Source organism: Porites lutea, chromosome 9 (assembly GCF_958299795.1).
Source record: "Porites lutea chromosome 9, jaPorLute2.1, whole genome shotgun sequence".
In the NCBI taxonomy this organism is placed as follows: Eukaryota; Metazoa; Cnidaria; class Anthozoa; order Scleractinia; family Poritidae; genus Porites; species Porites lutea.
In genome coordinates, this window is record NC_133209.1 from 23619997 (window position 1) to 23638549 (window position 18553).

The following is an 18553-nucleotide window of genomic DNA, read 5'->3' on the forward strand; positions in this document are numbered from 1 at the left end:
TTCTTCTTACGCTGACTTGCTTCCCAACTAACTTTCAAGAAAAGTGACTGCTTGCGGTCCACCCACGCAATGACTGCTCCCCCATTATTGATAGTAATTGCGAGGAATTCTTTCTTACCTAGATTGCCAAGCGAGCCAGTGTAGCTGCTGCTCCGTTGGCTGCTTGGGTTGTAGCTAACGTGAAGTTCTCGGTGGTTCTTGAGAAGATTGAACCGCTGGAAAACGAGCAGGCTCAACTGGAAAAGTAAGTGCCTTTTGGCAAATAAAGAATTGTTGTCTATTGCTTTTGTTGAATGAGGGTGATAGGTGTGTTTACGGGCAATGAACGTTTATCGAACAAGCTTTACCATACAAAGTGTTGGGAACTTGGTCTACTTAAGTACATGTATTGACAACAGTGACCTAGGCTAGGAGAAGGTCTGATTTTTTGTTTGTTTGTGTTTTCTTTCTTTTAATCGCCCAAGCTATCTCTCGTTTCGCTTGTGCTCAGCTATTAATTCTATCATTAATTGAGAACAGACTTAGTAATGATTTAATAAGAAAGAAAAAAATCCTTTAGTTGTAAATTTCCAGCCAATGTATTCATGTACTCTGTTTTTATTTTCTAAAAAATCATACTATTTGCCTTGTCTTATCTAGAAATCTTGCCAAGTCCCAGCAGAGGCTTGTGAAATTAGGGAACGCCTTGGATAAAGTGGATAGAGAAGTGGCAGAGATGAGAAAAAGGTAGTGTCACTGAAGATAGTCAGCCGCTATGTCCCCGCTGGCAAATTTTCTTACCACGTTTTGTGAAAGCTTGTACTAAGGCAATGCAAAAAACTGGCTTATAACGTATCGAAGTTATATTTTTTAAGGGTGTTCTTTAATCTGGTAAAACGCTGCCTTTAGTGAGTTTCAGATTTCTTTGCCAAAGTAATTCTAAAGATTGAAAGACAAATGTGTTAATATTTTAGATCCTTTTAATGAACCCACTGTTCGTGCTTTATGAACTCTAAAACACTAAGCTGTACCTCGTGTTTTAAACTTGGTAAAACACTTCTAGTAGTTTATAAAATAAATCTTATTTTTCATATATATTCATATTCTTTACATTACCCATTTCTTACAAGTAGTCGAATTTCTAATCCATACATTTTGAAATAAAGAGAGCCTTCACGTCTGGCTTCTGAAAATCGCGTTATACTTGCCTGAATGTTTTTGTTGACAGCTACCCAGTTGTCCTTTTTTTAATTTCTGTTTTCTTGTTGATTAGGTTTGAGTTAAGGACTCAGGAAGCTACACAGCTGAAAATGGAGTTAGACAAGGCACAAGAGACCATCCAAGCAGCTGAGACGCTTGTGTCTAAACTTGATGGCGAGTTCAAGAGATGGTCAGGACAGGTACAGTTCACAATTACAATTAATTCGCGGGTATAACAAATTTCTCTCTCTTGAAAACAGAATTGCGAATGCAAAGCCAGACCTCTGCCAATCCATGCATATTGCCATTTATCATTTGAAAAGTTTCGAACCCAGGCCTAATAGCCGTGCGCTTGGTACAGTGGGCTCAGTTATAATTGGATGCGCGCACTCGAAAAACCAGTTTGACGTGAGGAGACAAGGGACGCTTTCCATTCAACCAAAACTTCGGAAAATTTGGAAACAGCGGCAAATAGTACAGAAATTTCTCACAAAAGGTTGCAGAAATCCCGAAAGCTGTTGAATTCTTTTCTCCTCCTCACTCAAAAAACTGGTTTGACGAGTCCAAAAGATTAGCTGCGGTGACTTCGAAGGCTTGACGCGATTAAAGCAGAGCCTCCTTTTCTCCTCCTCACTCAAAAAACCGGTTTGACGAGTCCAAAAGATTAGCTGTGGTGACTTCAAAGGCTTGACGCGATTAAAGCAGAGCCTCCTTTTCTCCTCCTCACTCAAAAAACCGGTTTGACGGGTCCAGAAATTTGGGCTGCCGCGACTTTAAAGACTTGGCACGATTTATGCAAAGCCTCCTTTTCTCCTCCTCACTCAAGAAAAAGACAAGAGCTGGCTCAGCTGGCAGGGTGTCCTACTTTAAGCCAACAAGACTACAATCATGGGCAAAAGTCTTGGGACACTTTTGCATTTCTAGGGCGTTTTCCAACTCACATAGGCTCAACCTCCCCCTTACCCCACAAACAAAGTTGGACGCGTGTATCCAGAATTTTTTCCGAATTTCAACGATTTTTCAATTTGAAATTTTCAACTTTGTATAGGGTGGGGGAAGGGACAACTGCAAGAAAATTTTGAAGAGGATGCACTGTTTTATGAGGGAGCCCAGAAATGACAGAAAATTATGAATAGTGCATTACTGTCCCAAGGACTTTTGCCCATGATTGTAATAAGAATACAGACACGTTGACTCGGAGTTGCCTCTGCCACTCAGGTCCACGAACTAACCGCTGAACTAGAACAGTTGCCCAGGCGGGCTCAAGTAGCTGCAGGATTTATCACTTACCTGAGTAGTGCCCCAGAAGACGTGAGAAAGGTCACTATGGCCAAATGGTGCGAAGCAGCAGGACTTCAGGGATTTGACTTCAGAAGGTTCATGAGCACAGAAAGTGAGCAGCTGGGATGGAAGGCTGAGGGACTTCCTTCTGACGACTTGTCCATGGAGAATGCACTCGTTATATTGAAGGTAACTTTGTCCGTTTGTATCTTTAGTGTACAGCTCAGCGTCTTCTATTTGGAAATTTCATCTTCGGTATGATTTGTTTTTGCTAAACTACTACTCAAAAATCCTTGTACTAAAACAGCGCATAAGAAACGTATTTTATACTAATAAGTAGCTGGTCGTTTTAGGGACCACAGAAGATTGTGGGAAAATTGTAGTGCTTTCAATATAGTATTAAGTAATCCAGTAGTTTAATAGACCCCTTTAGCTTGCTTGTTTTCAAGATTCGCCCAGTGTCGGTCACATGACATTCTTAGAAAAATTCGTCCTTTACCTTTTCACAAACTATACGTTCATATGCAGGTGAGTAAGAAAACCGTTCTGTAGAGTATCTAGTTTAATAGACCACTTTAGCTTGCTCGCTTTCAAGATTCTCCCAGTGTCGGTCACGTGACATTCTCAGAAAAATTGGTCCTTCACCTTTTCAAACTATACGTTTATATGCATGTGAATGAGAAAACCGTTCTGTAGAGTATTATCAAACGACCCACATTGGGAAAACAAAACACTCAAGGTAAAGAGGTCTATTAAACGGCGTTTTGTCGTATATTTATAAAGACTGTGCCCTTTCTATTTTTGTAAATTTATTGTTATGTTTTTTGTCTTTTCACTAACTTCTCGGTGTCTGGATGTCAAATAAAGCACCCCATCTCGTTTCTAATATCGTACTTGAAAATAATAAAGCTAGTGGCATGCTTTACACTTGATAAGACTCGCATTTTTTTAGTTGTCTCCATATATTGTCATTCTGTTCACCCAATACCTGTTATCAAATCAATTGACACAATTTTATTTTGACAGAGTACTGTGAGACCGTTTTTGGTTGACCCGTCATCTCGTGCGACCGAATGGTTGAAAGCTCATCTGAAGGATCAGAGGCTTGAAGTCATCAACCAACAGGTACTCAAAATTTTGTATTCTGCACTTCTGAGATAGACTCTGCGGTGGTAAATAATATTTTGAAAAATGGTAAATAAAATCCTTCTAATTTTAAAATGGAGAAGAAAATTGTGTTCCAGGTGCGAGAAGACTTTGTAGAGACTATACGTTGTCTACCATTTTGTCGTTTGACACCATTTTATGCCTTCTGGGCGAATTTGTGAGTCTTCAAAACTAATAAAGTCCAAGAAAAGTTCAATTACCTGCTTCCGGAAAAAATAAAAATACTACAGCCGTTGCCCTTGTATCATTCTTCTTTTCAGGACTCTAACTTCTCAACCGCGCTTGAGCTGGCCGTACGGTTTGGAAAGACGCTTGTAATACAGGAAATGGACGGTGTGGAACCCGTCTTGTTCCCCATCCTCCGTGGTGATTTTATTAGTCAAGGTGAGGATCGACGTTTATTACTTGCATGGTAAAGTGCCTCTTTCCAGCTTGTTCGGGGTCGTTAACCACAAGCTTTTATGGTCTATTTTCCCCATTGACTGCGTTCGCCTTTCAATAGCTCTTAAGGTATAGATTTGGATTTAATATTTTCGTTTCTTTTGAGCAACTGTAATCCTGCAGTTGTCATCTCCAAATAGCAAGATCTTTTGCAAGTTTCTTCCTGATTTTTGCAAATTCTTACAGTACATCTTATTTTTAATTGTAAGCGTTTTTGTTAGTAGTTTTATTTTGCTGAAGAATAGCAAGAGAAACAATCAGATACATGAACCATCGTCACAGGACTAATTCCCCTCGAGTCGATAAAGTAAATACATGCGAGCTTGCACGTCAAAACCTGTCTGTACGAGTAATGTTTTCAATATCCGTTTTGTTTCTTGTCCGCCTTGAAAACTGCCGTTTACATAATTCGCTTGTGGACGGACGCCGTCCTTTTTAATTTTTTCTACAAAAACATGTGGACGTGGCCTAATATAAATTAAGGAGTGAGTGGTCGGGTGCGACAGCGAAAGCCCCTCACGATTGCATGGGTTTTAGTCTACAAGGCCCGTGTTGTCACCTAAAAGTAATGTATTATTTCTTTGTTTAGGTCCTCGTTACGTCGTGCAGATTGGTGAAAAGGTGATCGATTACAATGAGGACTTTAAGTAAGTACAACAACATCAAATGGATAACAGCAAGTTAGACTTTCTTTTTCCGATGCTTGAGCATGCAAGTTGAGTTATAATAAAGCAAAAAGAAATGTGGAGAGGAAGGCAACTGAACAGCTCGTCTGTCTTTTCCTCCATTTCGCGATTGTCGCTGCTCGGCGCTCACTTGGTTTGTCATATGCGCGATCTTTTCTCCCCTGTATAAAAAAATACGGAAAAAATCCGAAACAGACAAACAAATAAGGTCGTTCGCCTTTTATTGGCATATTATTACCCTGCAATGTTCTCTAGATTCTACCGTAGGCCGGTATAAACAGCTTTATAACTATAGTCTATAGGGACCAAAGTGCAGTACAGTCAAACCGTGTTAATACAGACACTAAGAGGGCCGTAAAAAGTGTCCGTGTTAACGGGGTGCTCGTACTAAGTGGGTGTCCATACTAAGTGGGTGTCCTTGAAGCGGGGTTTGACTATATACTCTTATTGGCTCTACTGGTTGTTAAACCACATTTTGAGAGTTCTAGCTTCCCTTGCAGTTACGATAGGTAAGTTTGGTCAAGGTTCTGTTTTATTACCTTTCTAGCTCTTCCTTCTTTCATTCTACAGATACGGAACATCGGTAAAACCGCTTCGTCATACATCTTCGCAGCCACAGACGCAGGCAGTCAGTAATACTAATAAGCAGTGTAAGAATCGTTTTGAAATCGCGCGTTTTTTTCTTTCTCTATCTAGGTTGTTTATGACCACTAGAAATCCTCACCCTGAGCTGCCACCAGACGGGTTTGCTATCATCTCTGAGGTTAATTTCACCACCACACGCGCTGGACTTACGGGGCAGGTAAGACAAGTTTAATTTTCGCGCCCGTCACACTTTAAAGTCCCGGATGATTTCGCCTCATTCTGGGCGCGATGAATGATGAGAGATGCTGTCAGTGTGGATGGTTAGTTTATCATTGTTTTAATTTAAAAGGATTCAAGCTACAGCTACGCAATATAACAGAAAGAAAGAAAAAGAAAAGCATACACACTAATCTAAGCCATGGAACTTGTTTTCTGTACATAAGTACAAAAAACCGATTGCACTTTCCAGAAATATCATAGCCTGTTCTAGGCTCCGAGATAGCTGGGTCCGCGAAATTGCATTCCCACTATCTGAGAGCCTGGAACTGGCTTAAAACATGAATAAGAAATGGCAAACGTGTAGGTTCATTTATATAGTCACTCACCTAAATCCGAGATCATCTGATTTTGAACACGTGAAGCTTGTTCAAGCACTACGATTGACAACTTTTGTCCTTTAAGAACGACGGTGACCAGTGACTGTATCGGTCTCAGTTGGATCTTCATTTACGAGACACGAGCTACTAAACTGACTTTATAATATGAGAATCTCTTTACTAGAAGTGATCATTCTAACTATATCAATTTTCTATTAAAGCTATTGGGAATAACTATTCAACACGAAAAGCCACAGCTGGAAGTACAGAAAACTGAGCTGCTAAGGAAAGAAGAGGAACTAAAAGTGCAGTTAGCCGAGCTTGAGGAATCACTCTTAGAGGTAACATTCATCTATTACACCCCGCTATCGACTAAGGCCCTGTCAACACGTCGTTGTCATCGAAAACGCATCGATCGATTCGCGTCCGCACTACCGGTTTGATGCGTTTTTGACTTTTCACACTCGTTCGAAACGATAGAGTTATACGTTGTGACAAGCTGAACTCTATGCGCATGCTACAAACACGCGCCTGCGATACTCTCGATCATGGTTTTCCCCTGTATGCGTTTTTGTTTTGATCCACTTTCAAGAGCGTTTTCAAATCGATGCGTTTTCGATGAAAACGCTCAGCGTATTAGTGAGGACGAAAGAACTAAACGCATCGAAGTGTATGCGTTTTCAAACGCATCACATTAGTGTCGACGGGGCCTAAGTTAAGTGCTTGCAGTTCCGCTTGCAAGGCTGTTTTTCGTCCTGCCAATGCGGTCCCTTAGTTTACCATCATTGTAATTCGAACACTTACTCCCTTGTTTCAGTTTGAGGCAAATTGTAGCCCAACGAATCCACGCCCTGCTATAGAGGTGTCCTTGTCTTTGCCTGCTCTGTTCCAAATGCAATATATGTAGTCGTCAAATCTTTCTTTTTTTGCTAAATTTTGTGGTAGACATTGGCCAGTGCCGAAGGAAACATATTGGAAAATAAAGTATTGTTGGAATCTCTGAACAAGACCAAAGCCAGCAGTTTGACTATCGCCGAGTCCCTTCAGGATGCGCATCGAATACAAACCACTCTGGACCAGGTAAGTACAATAAGTTTTTAAGCATATAATCTCCCCATCGCCCCATCTCCTTCACCTGAACTTATGTTGAGATGACCTAGGCAATACAGACGCTCCGGTCCGTATGGTCCGGGTAATTAGATCTATGCTAGGTTTAATTAATTAATTGAAAACACGGGTAAAATTCTGAAATTTCATGTGTAAGACAGGGTGAATAGAAAATCATTTTTACAGCTTGCCATTCGGGCAAGCTGAAGCTAGCGTTTACTAGCCCAGACGTCATTTCAAGTAGCCCCAAAAGCTTTTTGACGAGCAGAATTGATTTCACAGTCCTTCGTTTATTCAAATTCCTCAAAAAACATCACTTGCCCGCCGGACAAGTTAAAAACAGAATTCACTAGCCCGACAGCAAAATCCACTAGCCCCGGGCTATCGGACACTTCTTTCTTTGCACGCTGTAAGATGTCATTTTTTGAAATTTGACATATATTTTCTCGGGCTTCATAAGAAATAGTCTTTGGTGTTATTACAGATAAATAATCATATCTATAGCCCTAGAAAAATGTAAAAAAAATGCGATATTGTTTAAATTGTTCTGGTACAACGTTTTTTTCCACTCAAAATTGAAATAACTTAATTTCCTGATGCATTCCGTCTTAATGGTTGTTAAGCGGTTAATGTAATTTGTTGATCTAGGAGCGTGATGCCTACCTTCCATTGGCTGAGAGTGGAAGTACATTGTTCTTCGTGATTAGCGACCTTGCCAAATTGAACAACATGTATCGTTTTAGTCTGAGTGCTTTCCTCAGGCTGTTCCAACGCTCCCTGGAAGCAAAACAGGTATGGTAGCCAAGAGTGTTTATTTCATTAACCAGTGTTTGTGCTGTTTGATGGAAGGGTTGTAATTTCATTTCTTAAAACGTCAGGGACGGCTATGCAGGGGGTGGACTGGGGCTAGTCCCTCCCCCCCTCCCCCCCGCCCCCACTCATCCTTTTCCAACGAAATGAAGATTTACCTAGAGGAGAGTCTCCTAAAATGTTCCGCCGTCCCTGAACATACCGATCAATCCAGTTTTATTATCAGATTTTTAATTTGTCTTTCTTTTCTAGTGAAGCAAAATGGATAAAGCAATATACCAAAATAATTTCCTTTTACTTTATCAGTGTAATAATCACTCAAAATTTTGGGAGAACACTCGAAAAACTTGTTTCAAATTGCTTTTTTATGCAAGCCAATTCAAGTATCCAAGTGTTGTGAGAGTGTTATGGCTGGTGTTATAAAGAATAGATCTTTCACCAATTAGAACTCGCGTTGAATATCAGTTAGCTTACAAATGTCGATATCACGGTCATTTTGTGTTATTTCCTCAGCAATCAAGTGGCACAGAGCAAAGAATTAAGTCACTGAAAAGCTCTCTGCAGTCACTGGTTTACGAATATGTGTGCAGATCGCTGTTTAAGGTACGACTGGTATTCTTATTGTGTCTTTTTCGTTGTTGTCGTGTTACACTTGCACCTTGGTCGAACTGCAACTTTCCTCGTTTCGTTTTCTCATTTTCAGGCTGACAGATTGATGTTTGCAATACATCTAGTCCACGGCATGCATCCGGAAATGTTTGAGGCAAAGGTAATAATTTTTGCTGTGTGTTTTTGTTGTGTTGTTGCTGTTGTTTTGATTTTTTTTCAATAATAAAGGCATTTTGTTTTTCATTTATGTTTTTGTTTGCTGACATTTGCATTGCGCAGCGTAATCGTGCGTTTCCATTAATGCTCAATGAGGTGGATTAGGCTATTCCCGTGTCACAAAACACTCAAAAAACTTTTAAGGCTTACTTCAAAACCTTACTTGTGAAAATCATCATTTTCATATTAATGGATTTGCACTTAGCCTCGCTTTGAAGCAGAGGCTTGGGGCTACACGACAACTACGTATTGTCATGAATGAAATAAACATCCTCGGCAAGACAATGTAAAACATACTAACTAGATTTCAATTCCTTACACAGGAATGGGAATATTTTACAGGTCTGTTGGTTTCAGAGAGTGTTTTCAAAAGACAGGTTAGTTCATCTAGGCAGCTCTTTCACAATCAGAAAACGGTAGTAACATTGAAAAACAATAGCGACCTTTAGATTCGAGGACGAGAATGACTACGAGTGGGAGATTTGATTGAAAGTTTTTTTCGCGTATTGACGCTGGTTCACGCGCGAGCAACACTTACAATTGAGAAAATCTCGTACTCGTAGTCGTTCTCGTCTTAGAATGTAAAGGTCTCTATTGATTTCGATAGAGCACCAACTAAAGTGACCAAGATGTCGAGGTTAGGAGTAAAGGATAACTGTAGCATAAAGCAATAGCTATGTATTAGTGCATTTTTTTACCGGAGGTAAGTCCCGGATGACCTATTCGGACCAACTAAACAACCAACAATACCCTAATCTAAACATAGTTTATGCAAATTGACATAACGCGCAATGGAAAATCGAAAGTCATCCGCTCTATAACAGTCTACTGCTTCTTTTTGTCAGGAATCGATGAAAAACCTTCGCGAAAGCCTTCCATCGTGGATTGATTCTGATCGCGCCGGTGCTGTGGGATCTCTAAAGGTTTGTTTCATTGAATAATACTACTAATAAAAAGAATTTTAAAGTCGTTTACCAAACGGACTAGAAGCGTCTCGTGGTGCGTTCGGATGTTTTAGAGTGCTTTCCTGTTTGGAGCCCTGACCGCGCAAATGAACTGAGAGAAACCCTACAACTCCTTTTGTACTGGGTACACGAAGCTCAAACAAAGCTAGATTTTTCATCGGCTTTTCAGTTTAGTATTGGTTTTAGCGCTACGTTCATACTTTAGGTTATTGGTTTTGTTGTTGTTGTTGTTGTCGTGTTGGTTATTTTGTTGTTTCTTTAGCTAATTAAACATCTCGTCCTGTACGGTAAGGTTGGGGGAGGGAGTCCTTGAAGAAGACGGAATAAAGTGACCACAGAAAACCTCCTGCCGAAGAAAACAACAGCAGTCTTTCACCTTTTCAGTAGTTCACTTCAGTGTTACTTATTTTTCTTAATAGTCTCTCTCTATCTCTTTTTTTCTTTAGAACACTTTTGCAAACTTGTACAAGAATCTTCAGCTGGACAGCACTGATTTGTGGATGCCGTTCCAGCGCAGTTCACAGTGTGAACAGGACATACCATCGTCAATAGCTAAGAAGATCAGCCTCTTTCAACAGGTACGTTTATGTTTTTATTCTCGCGCCATTCATCCTACTAAACGAGTTCTGTCGTCGATCGGTTTTGTACACAAATTTGTTATTAAACTTAGTTGGCTGTTTTTGTACGTAAACAGGTGTTAATTGTTCAGGCCATGAGACCGGACCGTTTACAGAGTGCCATGAGCTTGTTTGCTTCAAGAGCGTTAGGTAAGGTTCAGGTAAGGTTTTAAGAACTTATCAGAGGTCGACTTGTAGCAAGTCTGGGGTCGATAGTGTATTCAAGTGTGCATTGATCTTTGAGGTTCTTGTTCTTTTCCCGCCCTGCCTATTGACAAGTCTGAGCAATGTCAAGTACCACGGCGGTTTGTCTTTAAAATTCTTTATCTTTAACAGTCACGCCAGGTCAAGCGTACCTCCATAGCATTCAGTACCGTAACCAGTACCAAATTCAAATCTACATTCCTGTATGCGTAATGAACAGTGAATGTTTTGCGATAACTTCTCTATATTCGATCAGGTCGAGAAATCTTTGAATGGACAAAATTTCTTTGAAGACATTCACTCCTAATTTAGCTAGTAGAAATACAATTGTATAACTACCCCGTGCGTGAATTCACTGCTTATTGCGTATGCAGGAATGCAGAGCTGAATCTGAAATCTACAACTGCGTCAACGGATTTACCTTTCGAACATTAAATTCATTAATGCAATCTTGGAGGGTACGCTTGACCTGGCTTGATTGTAATGTGGTGGATGCCTGGCTAATAAATGGTGACAAAGTTGCCATGTGACCTCCTCTTTCTAGAAGAGTTTTTGTGACTTCTACAGTAAGGCATTTTACCATTTCACTCCTTAGGTATGAAAGAGCTGTCCCCTCCTGCATTGAACCTCAAACGCCTTGTTAAAGAGACAGTCCCAGGAGAGCCAATTCTGGTGGTCATCTCACCTGGAGCCGACCCTTCTCATGTACGTTTACGTTTATCACAATTCCGACAAATAGATATACAGTGATATGACTTTTTTATTGCTTGTTTTTCTTTAGGAATTACAGGACACGGCTGCTGATATCATAGGCGTGGACAAGTATCATCAGGTTTGTGGAATAAATTACCATTAAGAGCTCGTCACGGCTAGTAGACTCCATCTGTTTATAGCTCTCTTAAATCTTACAAGATCTTTATGACCTGTTTGTTTACTGATTCGTTGTTTGATTGATTGAATGATTGATTGAGGGAGGGAGGGAGGAGGGACGTACGGACGGACGGACGGAATGACTGACTGACTGATTAATTGATTGTAGGTCGCCATGGGTCAGGGTCAAGCCGACATCGCTTTGCAGCTTCTTCACGACTGTGGCCGGAATGGCGAATGGCTGTGTCTGAAGAATCTTCACCTTGTCACAGCCTGGTTACCAACTTTAGAGAAGGTTAGTTAAAATACTTTCGCATACTCCTTTTCTAATTGGAGCTATAGCTTTCGGGGTTACGGAAGGGGAAATTTGAGATAATATTAAGTTATTACCGTGCACAGCTAACACGTGTTTTAACATGGCGTGGTCCCACATATTTGAGAAATCTTTTGGTTACGGCATGCATTCATGGTCAAGCGTCAATTTCATAAAATGTTATGTCAGAAGAAACTGTTGCCCTCTGGCCTTGAAATTAAGAGTTTGCCTGGTCTGATTTTCAGACGTTATCCGTTAGACTGACGTTGAGCTTTATTCAACTGGCCCAGTACATAACTGTGCGGTTCTTTCCCGTACCTGCAATTATGTTTGCAAGAACTCATCTCTGTGAGGCTGTCCTTCAATGTTTCAAATTCTTCTCCTTTTTGTTTTGATAAACTGTGTATATTGTGATGTGATGGTTTTGTTTTCGCAGGAACTCAACTCGTTGGAACCTCACGAGAACTTTCGCCTGTGGCTGACGGCCGAATCTCATCCAAAGTTTCCCACAATTCTCTTGCAGTCCAGTCTAAAAGTGACATACGAGGTTAGCCTTATCTTTTTCCAGTTTAAAAGAGGTAGTTTCTTGGACGGATGCAATCGCCAAATGGCTTAATACAAAAGATTGAAAAGACATGCACTGAACACTATCCACACCATAACACAAAGATCAACTACGACAGTCATTACCGCGATACCAAGAAACACTAAAAAAATTAACCTCCTTTCTTTCTCACAGAGTTTGCGTTTATTTCTGTAGCTTTGAGTTTTGTTACCAGACGTAACCTCTTCTCGTTTCAGGCTCCACCAGGAATCAAGAAAAATCTTCAACGAACGTACGACTCGTGGAGCCCGCAGTTTATCAGCCGCGGTAACTCCTCCATTCGAGCACAGGCGCTGTTTGTGTTGGCGTGGTTCCATGCTATAGTGCAGGAACGAAGAAACTACATTCCACAGGTTAGTTGCGAAATTTATTTGAAAACGTACACATAACCATATATGAGAGACTGTCACTTTTTACACAGAATCGTGAATGATCGAACTACAGGATTTCATTCGCAGACGTAGGGAGAAACTAAAGTTAATGGAAACCTCCTTGCGCAGTACTTTATGAATGATAACTTATGAATTTTACGGCTTTTTCTTAAGCAATACTTAGACTTAAAACTAACCGATGTTTACTTCCACATTTCTATTTATATAAGTAGCCCAATGAAACTCTTCCTCGTTTATATACTTTTAAAACATAGTGTTCTTATTTAAGAGGGTTTTACCATCGTCTTCTTTTTATTTTAATAATAATATTTTTTTCTTAATCATTATAATATATTTTTTAGGGATGGACAAAGTTCTACGAGTTTGCATTTGGTGATCTGAGAGCAGGCGCTGAGATCATTGACAGACTTTGTACAGCTGCTGGTGAGGAAACAAAAAGTTTTTCAAAGGTCTTTGGATTATGATCTGATTTTATTGACGCCTAGCTCAAGAATTCAACAACGGTAAAAAACAACAACAACAACAACAAAAACACGTTTAAGGAATGTGATAAAGCACGACCAATTTTTATCGTCGCTTTTTATGGCCAAAGTAATCTTAGTTCTTTGCATAACTGTGCCGATAAAGAGAGCTACTGTAAACGTTTTTGAAAGCGTTCAACGAAACTGCTGCGTTTGCGTTTTACTACGTCAAAGACCACGTCGCGCCTCGTGGCCTTAAACGTTATAAAACACTCTTGCTCGTTTTATTAAATGTAACGCAGTACCATTAATAGTACTTAATTACAGTTAATACTGAATGGATTCCATTCACAGGTTCAGGGTCTGTTCGATGGCAGTTTGTTCATGGACTGTTCGAGAATGCCATTTATGGTGGTCGCATTGACAACACATTTGATGCTAAAGTTCTTCAGTCGTATCTGCTTCAGTACTTTGAACGAGCGGTTTTCCCTGGACAAGTGAGTTTATTACCGTAGTTTGCTTTACTTAGACGGCAAAACAGCTGTATTTTTTAAGCCTCTTTTTCAAGGCCATTTTTCGTATGAGTGGTTTGCATCAGGCCTCTCAGTTGTAAACAAACTTAAGGCAAACCGAAATTTGGAAACCAAGGAAAAGCGTTGCAGTGCATGTAATTTTTGTTGTTGTTTAGTTTTGTTTTGTTTTTGGATTGCATGTCTATTGTGCTTGTTACGTTGTATTATTAGGGAGGAAGTCGTTCTGCCAGGCCGAAGAAAGTCATTCCCAATGTGAATCTACCTACTTCTTGTCATCACAGGGTGAGTGCTTTTATCGTGGATTGCTAAGCAGGGTGGAATCGTTTTTTTTTTCTTCGTAATTTATCTCTGTTCGTTTCTTTCTGCAGTGAATCCCAAGGGACAAACAAAACAAACAAATAAAATAAAAAAGCGGTCAACATTCGAGCTTGATGGTGCAATGTGGTCCCTAAAGTCATTTCAATGTCCACCGGCAAAACGTTTGGAAGCGGTTCCATTATCTTGTGTCCTCGAGGTAGCTTGTGAGAGAGCGCAGTTTTTATGGGAAAATAATAAGAACCCAAGCGAAGACCTCTTAAAATTTGGCATGCTAGCCGACGAAATTTAAATCCCTCATTTCTTTTCATTTTTTCTTTTAGTAGTAACATAATCCGTTTATAGTAGTAAGGATTGCTTCTTTTCGTAGGACTACGTGGAGATCATAAACTCCCTGCCTGATGTCGATAAACCGTCTTTCTTTGGTCTACCTGCAAACATCGAGCGCTCATCACAAAGGATCATCAGTTCACAGGTCTGTTTCAAGCACAGTTGGAAACCTTTCCACGCTAAGGGTCAAATATCAGAATGGATTCCTTCCTTTTTCAGTTCTTTTCTTTCTATTTTTCTAGATTTTTTTCTGTTTTCTTTCCTTTTTGTGTGCACAAAAGCGTGTGGAAAATCAAATATGGTTTTCAGAAAAGAACCATCAGTGACTGAGAAAATTCAGTTGCCGTATCAGTCTTCTAAAAACGTTGAGTCTAGTAGACCCGCTCTCTAACTTAAACAAAACATACAAGCTCGAGAGGATTATTAGTGCCAGTACCAATTTGCTTTTCTACTTTGTCTTAGTATTCACTTTCTTGGCGTTCATCTTTTGAAAGTCATACAAAACAACGGAAATTTAGGTTATGTATTTGGAGTGAAGATAGAGTGAGACCTTAACTAAATTCAAGCTCAATATCTTCCTTGTTTTATGTAGGTCATAAGCCAGCTCAAGGTGTTGATGCGCTCTGATCTGGAAGCGTACAAATTCGATAAAGAAAAGTGGTCCACCGAACTTTCTCCTATACTGAACCTGTGGAAGAAACTAAACCAGGTATCATCACTTGTACTTGCTTCTTTTTGTTTTGTTTTTGTCATCCCTTTTGTTTGTTTTCTATTCTCTGTGTTTTAGTAGGTGTTACGAGTAGAGGTAGTGCTGCTCCCAGTTCCTGTCGCTGCAAACTGAAATGATTGCAACGAGATTATGATTATGATTATGATTATGAGGCTTTCAAGAGCGTTCTTATTGTCTACCATTACCATTGACTTAAACACTAATATACGTTGGACATCGTTTTCTCGTTTTTATTGCATCAAAGTTTATCTTCCAATCGTTTATTTTCATACAGGGATCACAACTTATTCAGATGAAAATTTCAGCACCAGCAGAGACTGGTGAGGAATCTCCAGTGACGTCATTTGTGCTGCTAGAGAGGTACAATGCCATCCGATTGGTGCAAATTGTGCACGCTTCCCTCTCCTCCCTTAGTAAGGTCATCCGAGGAACTGCCTTGCTAGACGCTGAGGTCCAGGCTCTCGCGGGCGCACTACTAAAGCAAGAGGTAAGAAGGAGTCTTGTTACTTTAAAACTCTTAAAAAAAATTATGACTAAACTTGTAAAACAAAGCTGTAATATTTTTATTGAAATCAATTCCTTTGTAAAGGCTACAGGTGTTTTACTTCTCTTGAAAGCTCTGAAATGTCTTTGTAAGAGGTATTTCTGCTGTTCTCCTCCTTCCCCCCTCTCCCCCAAGCAATTTGGATTGTTGGAAAAGATTCCTAACTCATAAATGCAGAACGTCGACACTGCACCGTCGGGGAGGGGTTATGGAAAATGCGTCTTTTAATTTGTCTCGGTTCACCTAGCATAGAGCAAATGTGTACGTTACTCCTTCCACACGGATGAGGCGCTGCTGCTCTCTGCCGGTCTACTATTCTAAGTAATACGTTTTTTGTCCCCAGGTACCCCTCTCTTGGAGTAATCACTTTGAAGGCCCAGAGGATCCCATCCATTGGTTAAGGGCCCTTGTTGCGAAGACCCTAGCCCTGGGATCCTGGGTGGAGAAATGCAACTCAGACTCCTTACTAAGGGAAGTGCTGGACCTTTCTGAGCTATTTCATCCTGACACCTTCCTTAATGCCCTTCGACAGCAAACGGCTAGGTAAGCGAACGAGTCCTTGGCACAATTTTGGTTGATATGCAAAATGTATCTTTATGATGACACTTGCAATCTTGTAAATCTTGCAGACAATAGAACAAGAGAGAACGCCTAGGGACCAGCCTGATTTGACTTTTTATTTTCCATTTACAAACATACATAGTGACCATAGGCTCTATAAATTGCTCAACAGTAAATCAATTTGGGTAAAGCCAAATTAGTGATCAGTGCTTAACTCATAAACGTGGCCCCTACTTTAATGTAGGGAGTGATGTACCACAGCGGTAACATTTTCTTTGTTCTAAGTTTTCAAGACCAAAATAAGACTTCCTGAACATATAGATTTAGCCAAGGCCAGAAGCGAAGCACTCGTGGGGACTTTTTAAAAATATCTTTCTGAAGGAAAGTTTTCTGAGCCTGATCATAAGATCATAACATGGATGTCTAATATCAGGTTACATCTCAACCAGATTTTCTTACCCACAGTGCTCCGCTGCACGCGCTTCCCGTGCGTGAGAGCCCCGCTAAAAGCAACAGATACGCCGAGGGTTACGTTACGTGCTCTTATGTCACCCAGTTATTTCCAGTTATCTATCAGTGTGAAAAGTAGTTGCATTAGCCCTTAGTACCGCTTGGCGACTTCCTGAATAAACTTCTGAACGTCCAAAAATGGCCTATCATATCAAACGCTGAGGGCACTTTGTTTGGATATGGCGAGAGTAAAACGTTTAGAAAGCTGGATAAATGATGAGACTAAACGGCGAGGCTTTTGTCCCTGTGCAACTTTTAATGTAGAATAAAATGTTGGAGATTAATTTTGTACAATTTGAGCTCCAAAAAATCATTCCTTGCACTTATTTCTTGATGCTGTTGTCTTTCAGAGCAATGAGGACCTCAATCGACGGTTTGAAACTCGCCGTGTCTTGGAAGGAATCTCAGGTCAAAGGAGCCAAGTTCACTGTGAAGGTTTGCTTCTCTTTGTAAAGACATATTGGTCTCTTTGCAATTTTTGCTTGCGCCGGCAAGCTCTCGCGGTGGGGGTCGTGTGGGACGGGAAAAAATGACGTCGATTTTCTATTTTAGATCCGCTACCTTTGGAATTTGATGTATTTCTCATCCTTCTTGTCTTGATTTTTTTGTGTTTGAGTGAATTTATTTTGTAATTTTTCATTTGTTAGCTTGGCGGACTTCAGCTCGAAGGATGCAGCTTTGATGGCAACACACTGACAGAGAATCAGAGAGATTCGCCCAGTGTCTCAGCCATCCCAACGGCATCGGTGGCCTGGGTTTCAAAGGTAAGCTATTTTAGTGTCGTTTTTACCAGACCCAGTGTTTTTGAATTAGGAGCGCTACCCTGGAGCATTCACATGCGAGCAATTTACATTGGAGTAAAATCCTGCTATTCACATTCCATTTGAATTGTAAATATCATCCCTGAGGATTAATTAATGATATGCAATGAGTATATACAAAATAGGAAACACTGGCATGCTTTGTTTAATTCACTTCACTTTATCCAACACGAAGAGCGATTGGCGACCCACCCACCCTCCCCAGCGAGTGGGTCGGGTTCCAGATTACCTACTTTCAATTCAGGGCCTGCTTACATGGAGGTGGGAGACCCCAGGTAGGTGAGGTAACATGTGGCAGGTCACCCCACCTGTCATGTAAACGTGATCAAATTAAAATGAGAGATTATATGGACAGACGGGTTACCCCACCTAAGCGGGTTACCTCACCTACCTGGGGTCCCCCATCTCCATGTAAACAGGCACGCAGTCTGTCTTGTGCTTTTCCCAAGTCAGATTGCTTTCCCATACCTTATTGAAAAGTCAAGAATAACAATTCCTCAGGAATGAATATTATACTGTTTCTGAGAGACCTCAACCACCTTTAATCGCCCTTTATTAATCTGAATAAGAAACAAACAACTGAAATTGATCGTAACCGCTTATATCCGTGACGTGTATTACTTACCATTACATATGTGAAACCGTCAGTGCATCAAAACGGATAACTGTCCCTTTAAAAATAACCCATCTGCTTTTTGAGAACGTTTGAGTTCAAGCGAAGCCTGCGTTATTCGCGTGTTACTAATTCACGTTTATGATGTTGACCACATTTGACACCTGTCACATTCGTCTTTTCTTTATAGGATACAGCTGACCCCTATCCCGAGAACGACTGCATCTCGGTTCCAATCTACTACACTGCAGACCGAGAAAAGACTGTCACGTGTTTTAATATGCCGTGTGGCGGCAACCAGAGCAGATGGACCCAGTGTGGCGCGGCTCTCTTCCTGAAGAGCCAGTAATTTAATTGTCCTTTTTTTTCGATGTCCCATAATTCAGCTATTCATGTCCCATTTGCAGTATTTATGTGTGTTAATCATTTGACCTCCTATTTAAGAGGAAAGCGAATAAAGGAAATCGCATTTTGCGAATAAACATGGTGGATG

At 40.5% G+C, this 18553-nt stretch overlaps 1 protein-coding gene across 1 annotated transcript in view; it reads left to right on the forward strand.

The window, feature by feature from the left end:
- Positions 1 to 18542, forward strand: part of LOC140948675 (cytoplasmic dynein 2 heavy chain 1-like) — a 59996-nt gene extending 41454 nt beyond the window's left edge. The window contains exons 46-77 of the mRNA XM_073397940.1: positions 123 to 244; positions 640 to 726; positions 1253 to 1379; positions 2398 to 2649; positions 3487 to 3585; positions 3888 to 4011; positions 4658 to 4715; positions 5451 to 5556; positions 6157 to 6276; positions 6881 to 7015; positions 7691 to 7834; positions 8366 to 8455; positions 8556 to 8621; positions 9001 to 9054; positions 9523 to 9600; positions 10089 to 10220; positions 10337 to 10409; positions 11059 to 11168; positions 11245 to 11295; positions 11503 to 11628; positions 12083 to 12193; positions 12448 to 12603; positions 12984 to 13065; positions 13458 to 13600; positions 13847 to 13918; positions 14322 to 14426; positions 14874 to 14990; positions 15286 to 15498; positions 15899 to 16098; positions 16977 to 17061; positions 17274 to 17390; positions 18251 to 18542. Of these exons, the coding sequence (XP_073254041.1) occupies positions 123 to 244; positions 640 to 726; positions 1253 to 1379; positions 2398 to 2649; positions 3487 to 3585; positions 3888 to 4011; positions 4658 to 4715; positions 5451 to 5556; positions 6157 to 6276; positions 6881 to 7015; positions 7691 to 7834; positions 8366 to 8455; positions 8556 to 8621; positions 9001 to 9054; positions 9523 to 9600; positions 10089 to 10220; positions 10337 to 10409; positions 11059 to 11168; positions 11245 to 11295; positions 11503 to 11628; positions 12083 to 12193; positions 12448 to 12603; positions 12984 to 13065; positions 13458 to 13600; positions 13847 to 13918; positions 14322 to 14426; positions 14874 to 14990; positions 15286 to 15498; positions 15899 to 16098; positions 16977 to 17061; positions 17274 to 17390; positions 18251 to 18409 (3714 nt within the window). The 3' untranslated portion in view covers positions 18410 to 18542. The remainder of the gene's footprint in view (positions 1 to 122; positions 245 to 639; positions 727 to 1252; positions 1380 to 2397; positions 2650 to 3486; positions 3586 to 3887; positions 4012 to 4657; positions 4716 to 5450; positions 5557 to 6156; positions 6277 to 6880; positions 7016 to 7690; positions 7835 to 8365; positions 8456 to 8555; positions 8622 to 9000; positions 9055 to 9522; positions 9601 to 10088; positions 10221 to 10336; positions 10410 to 11058; positions 11169 to 11244; positions 11296 to 11502; positions 11629 to 12082; positions 12194 to 12447; positions 12604 to 12983; positions 13066 to 13457; positions 13601 to 13846; positions 13919 to 14321; positions 14427 to 14873; positions 14991 to 15285; positions 15499 to 15898; positions 16099 to 16976; positions 17062 to 17273; positions 17391 to 18250) is intronic.
- Positions 18543 to 18553: the final 11 nt, after the last annotated feature.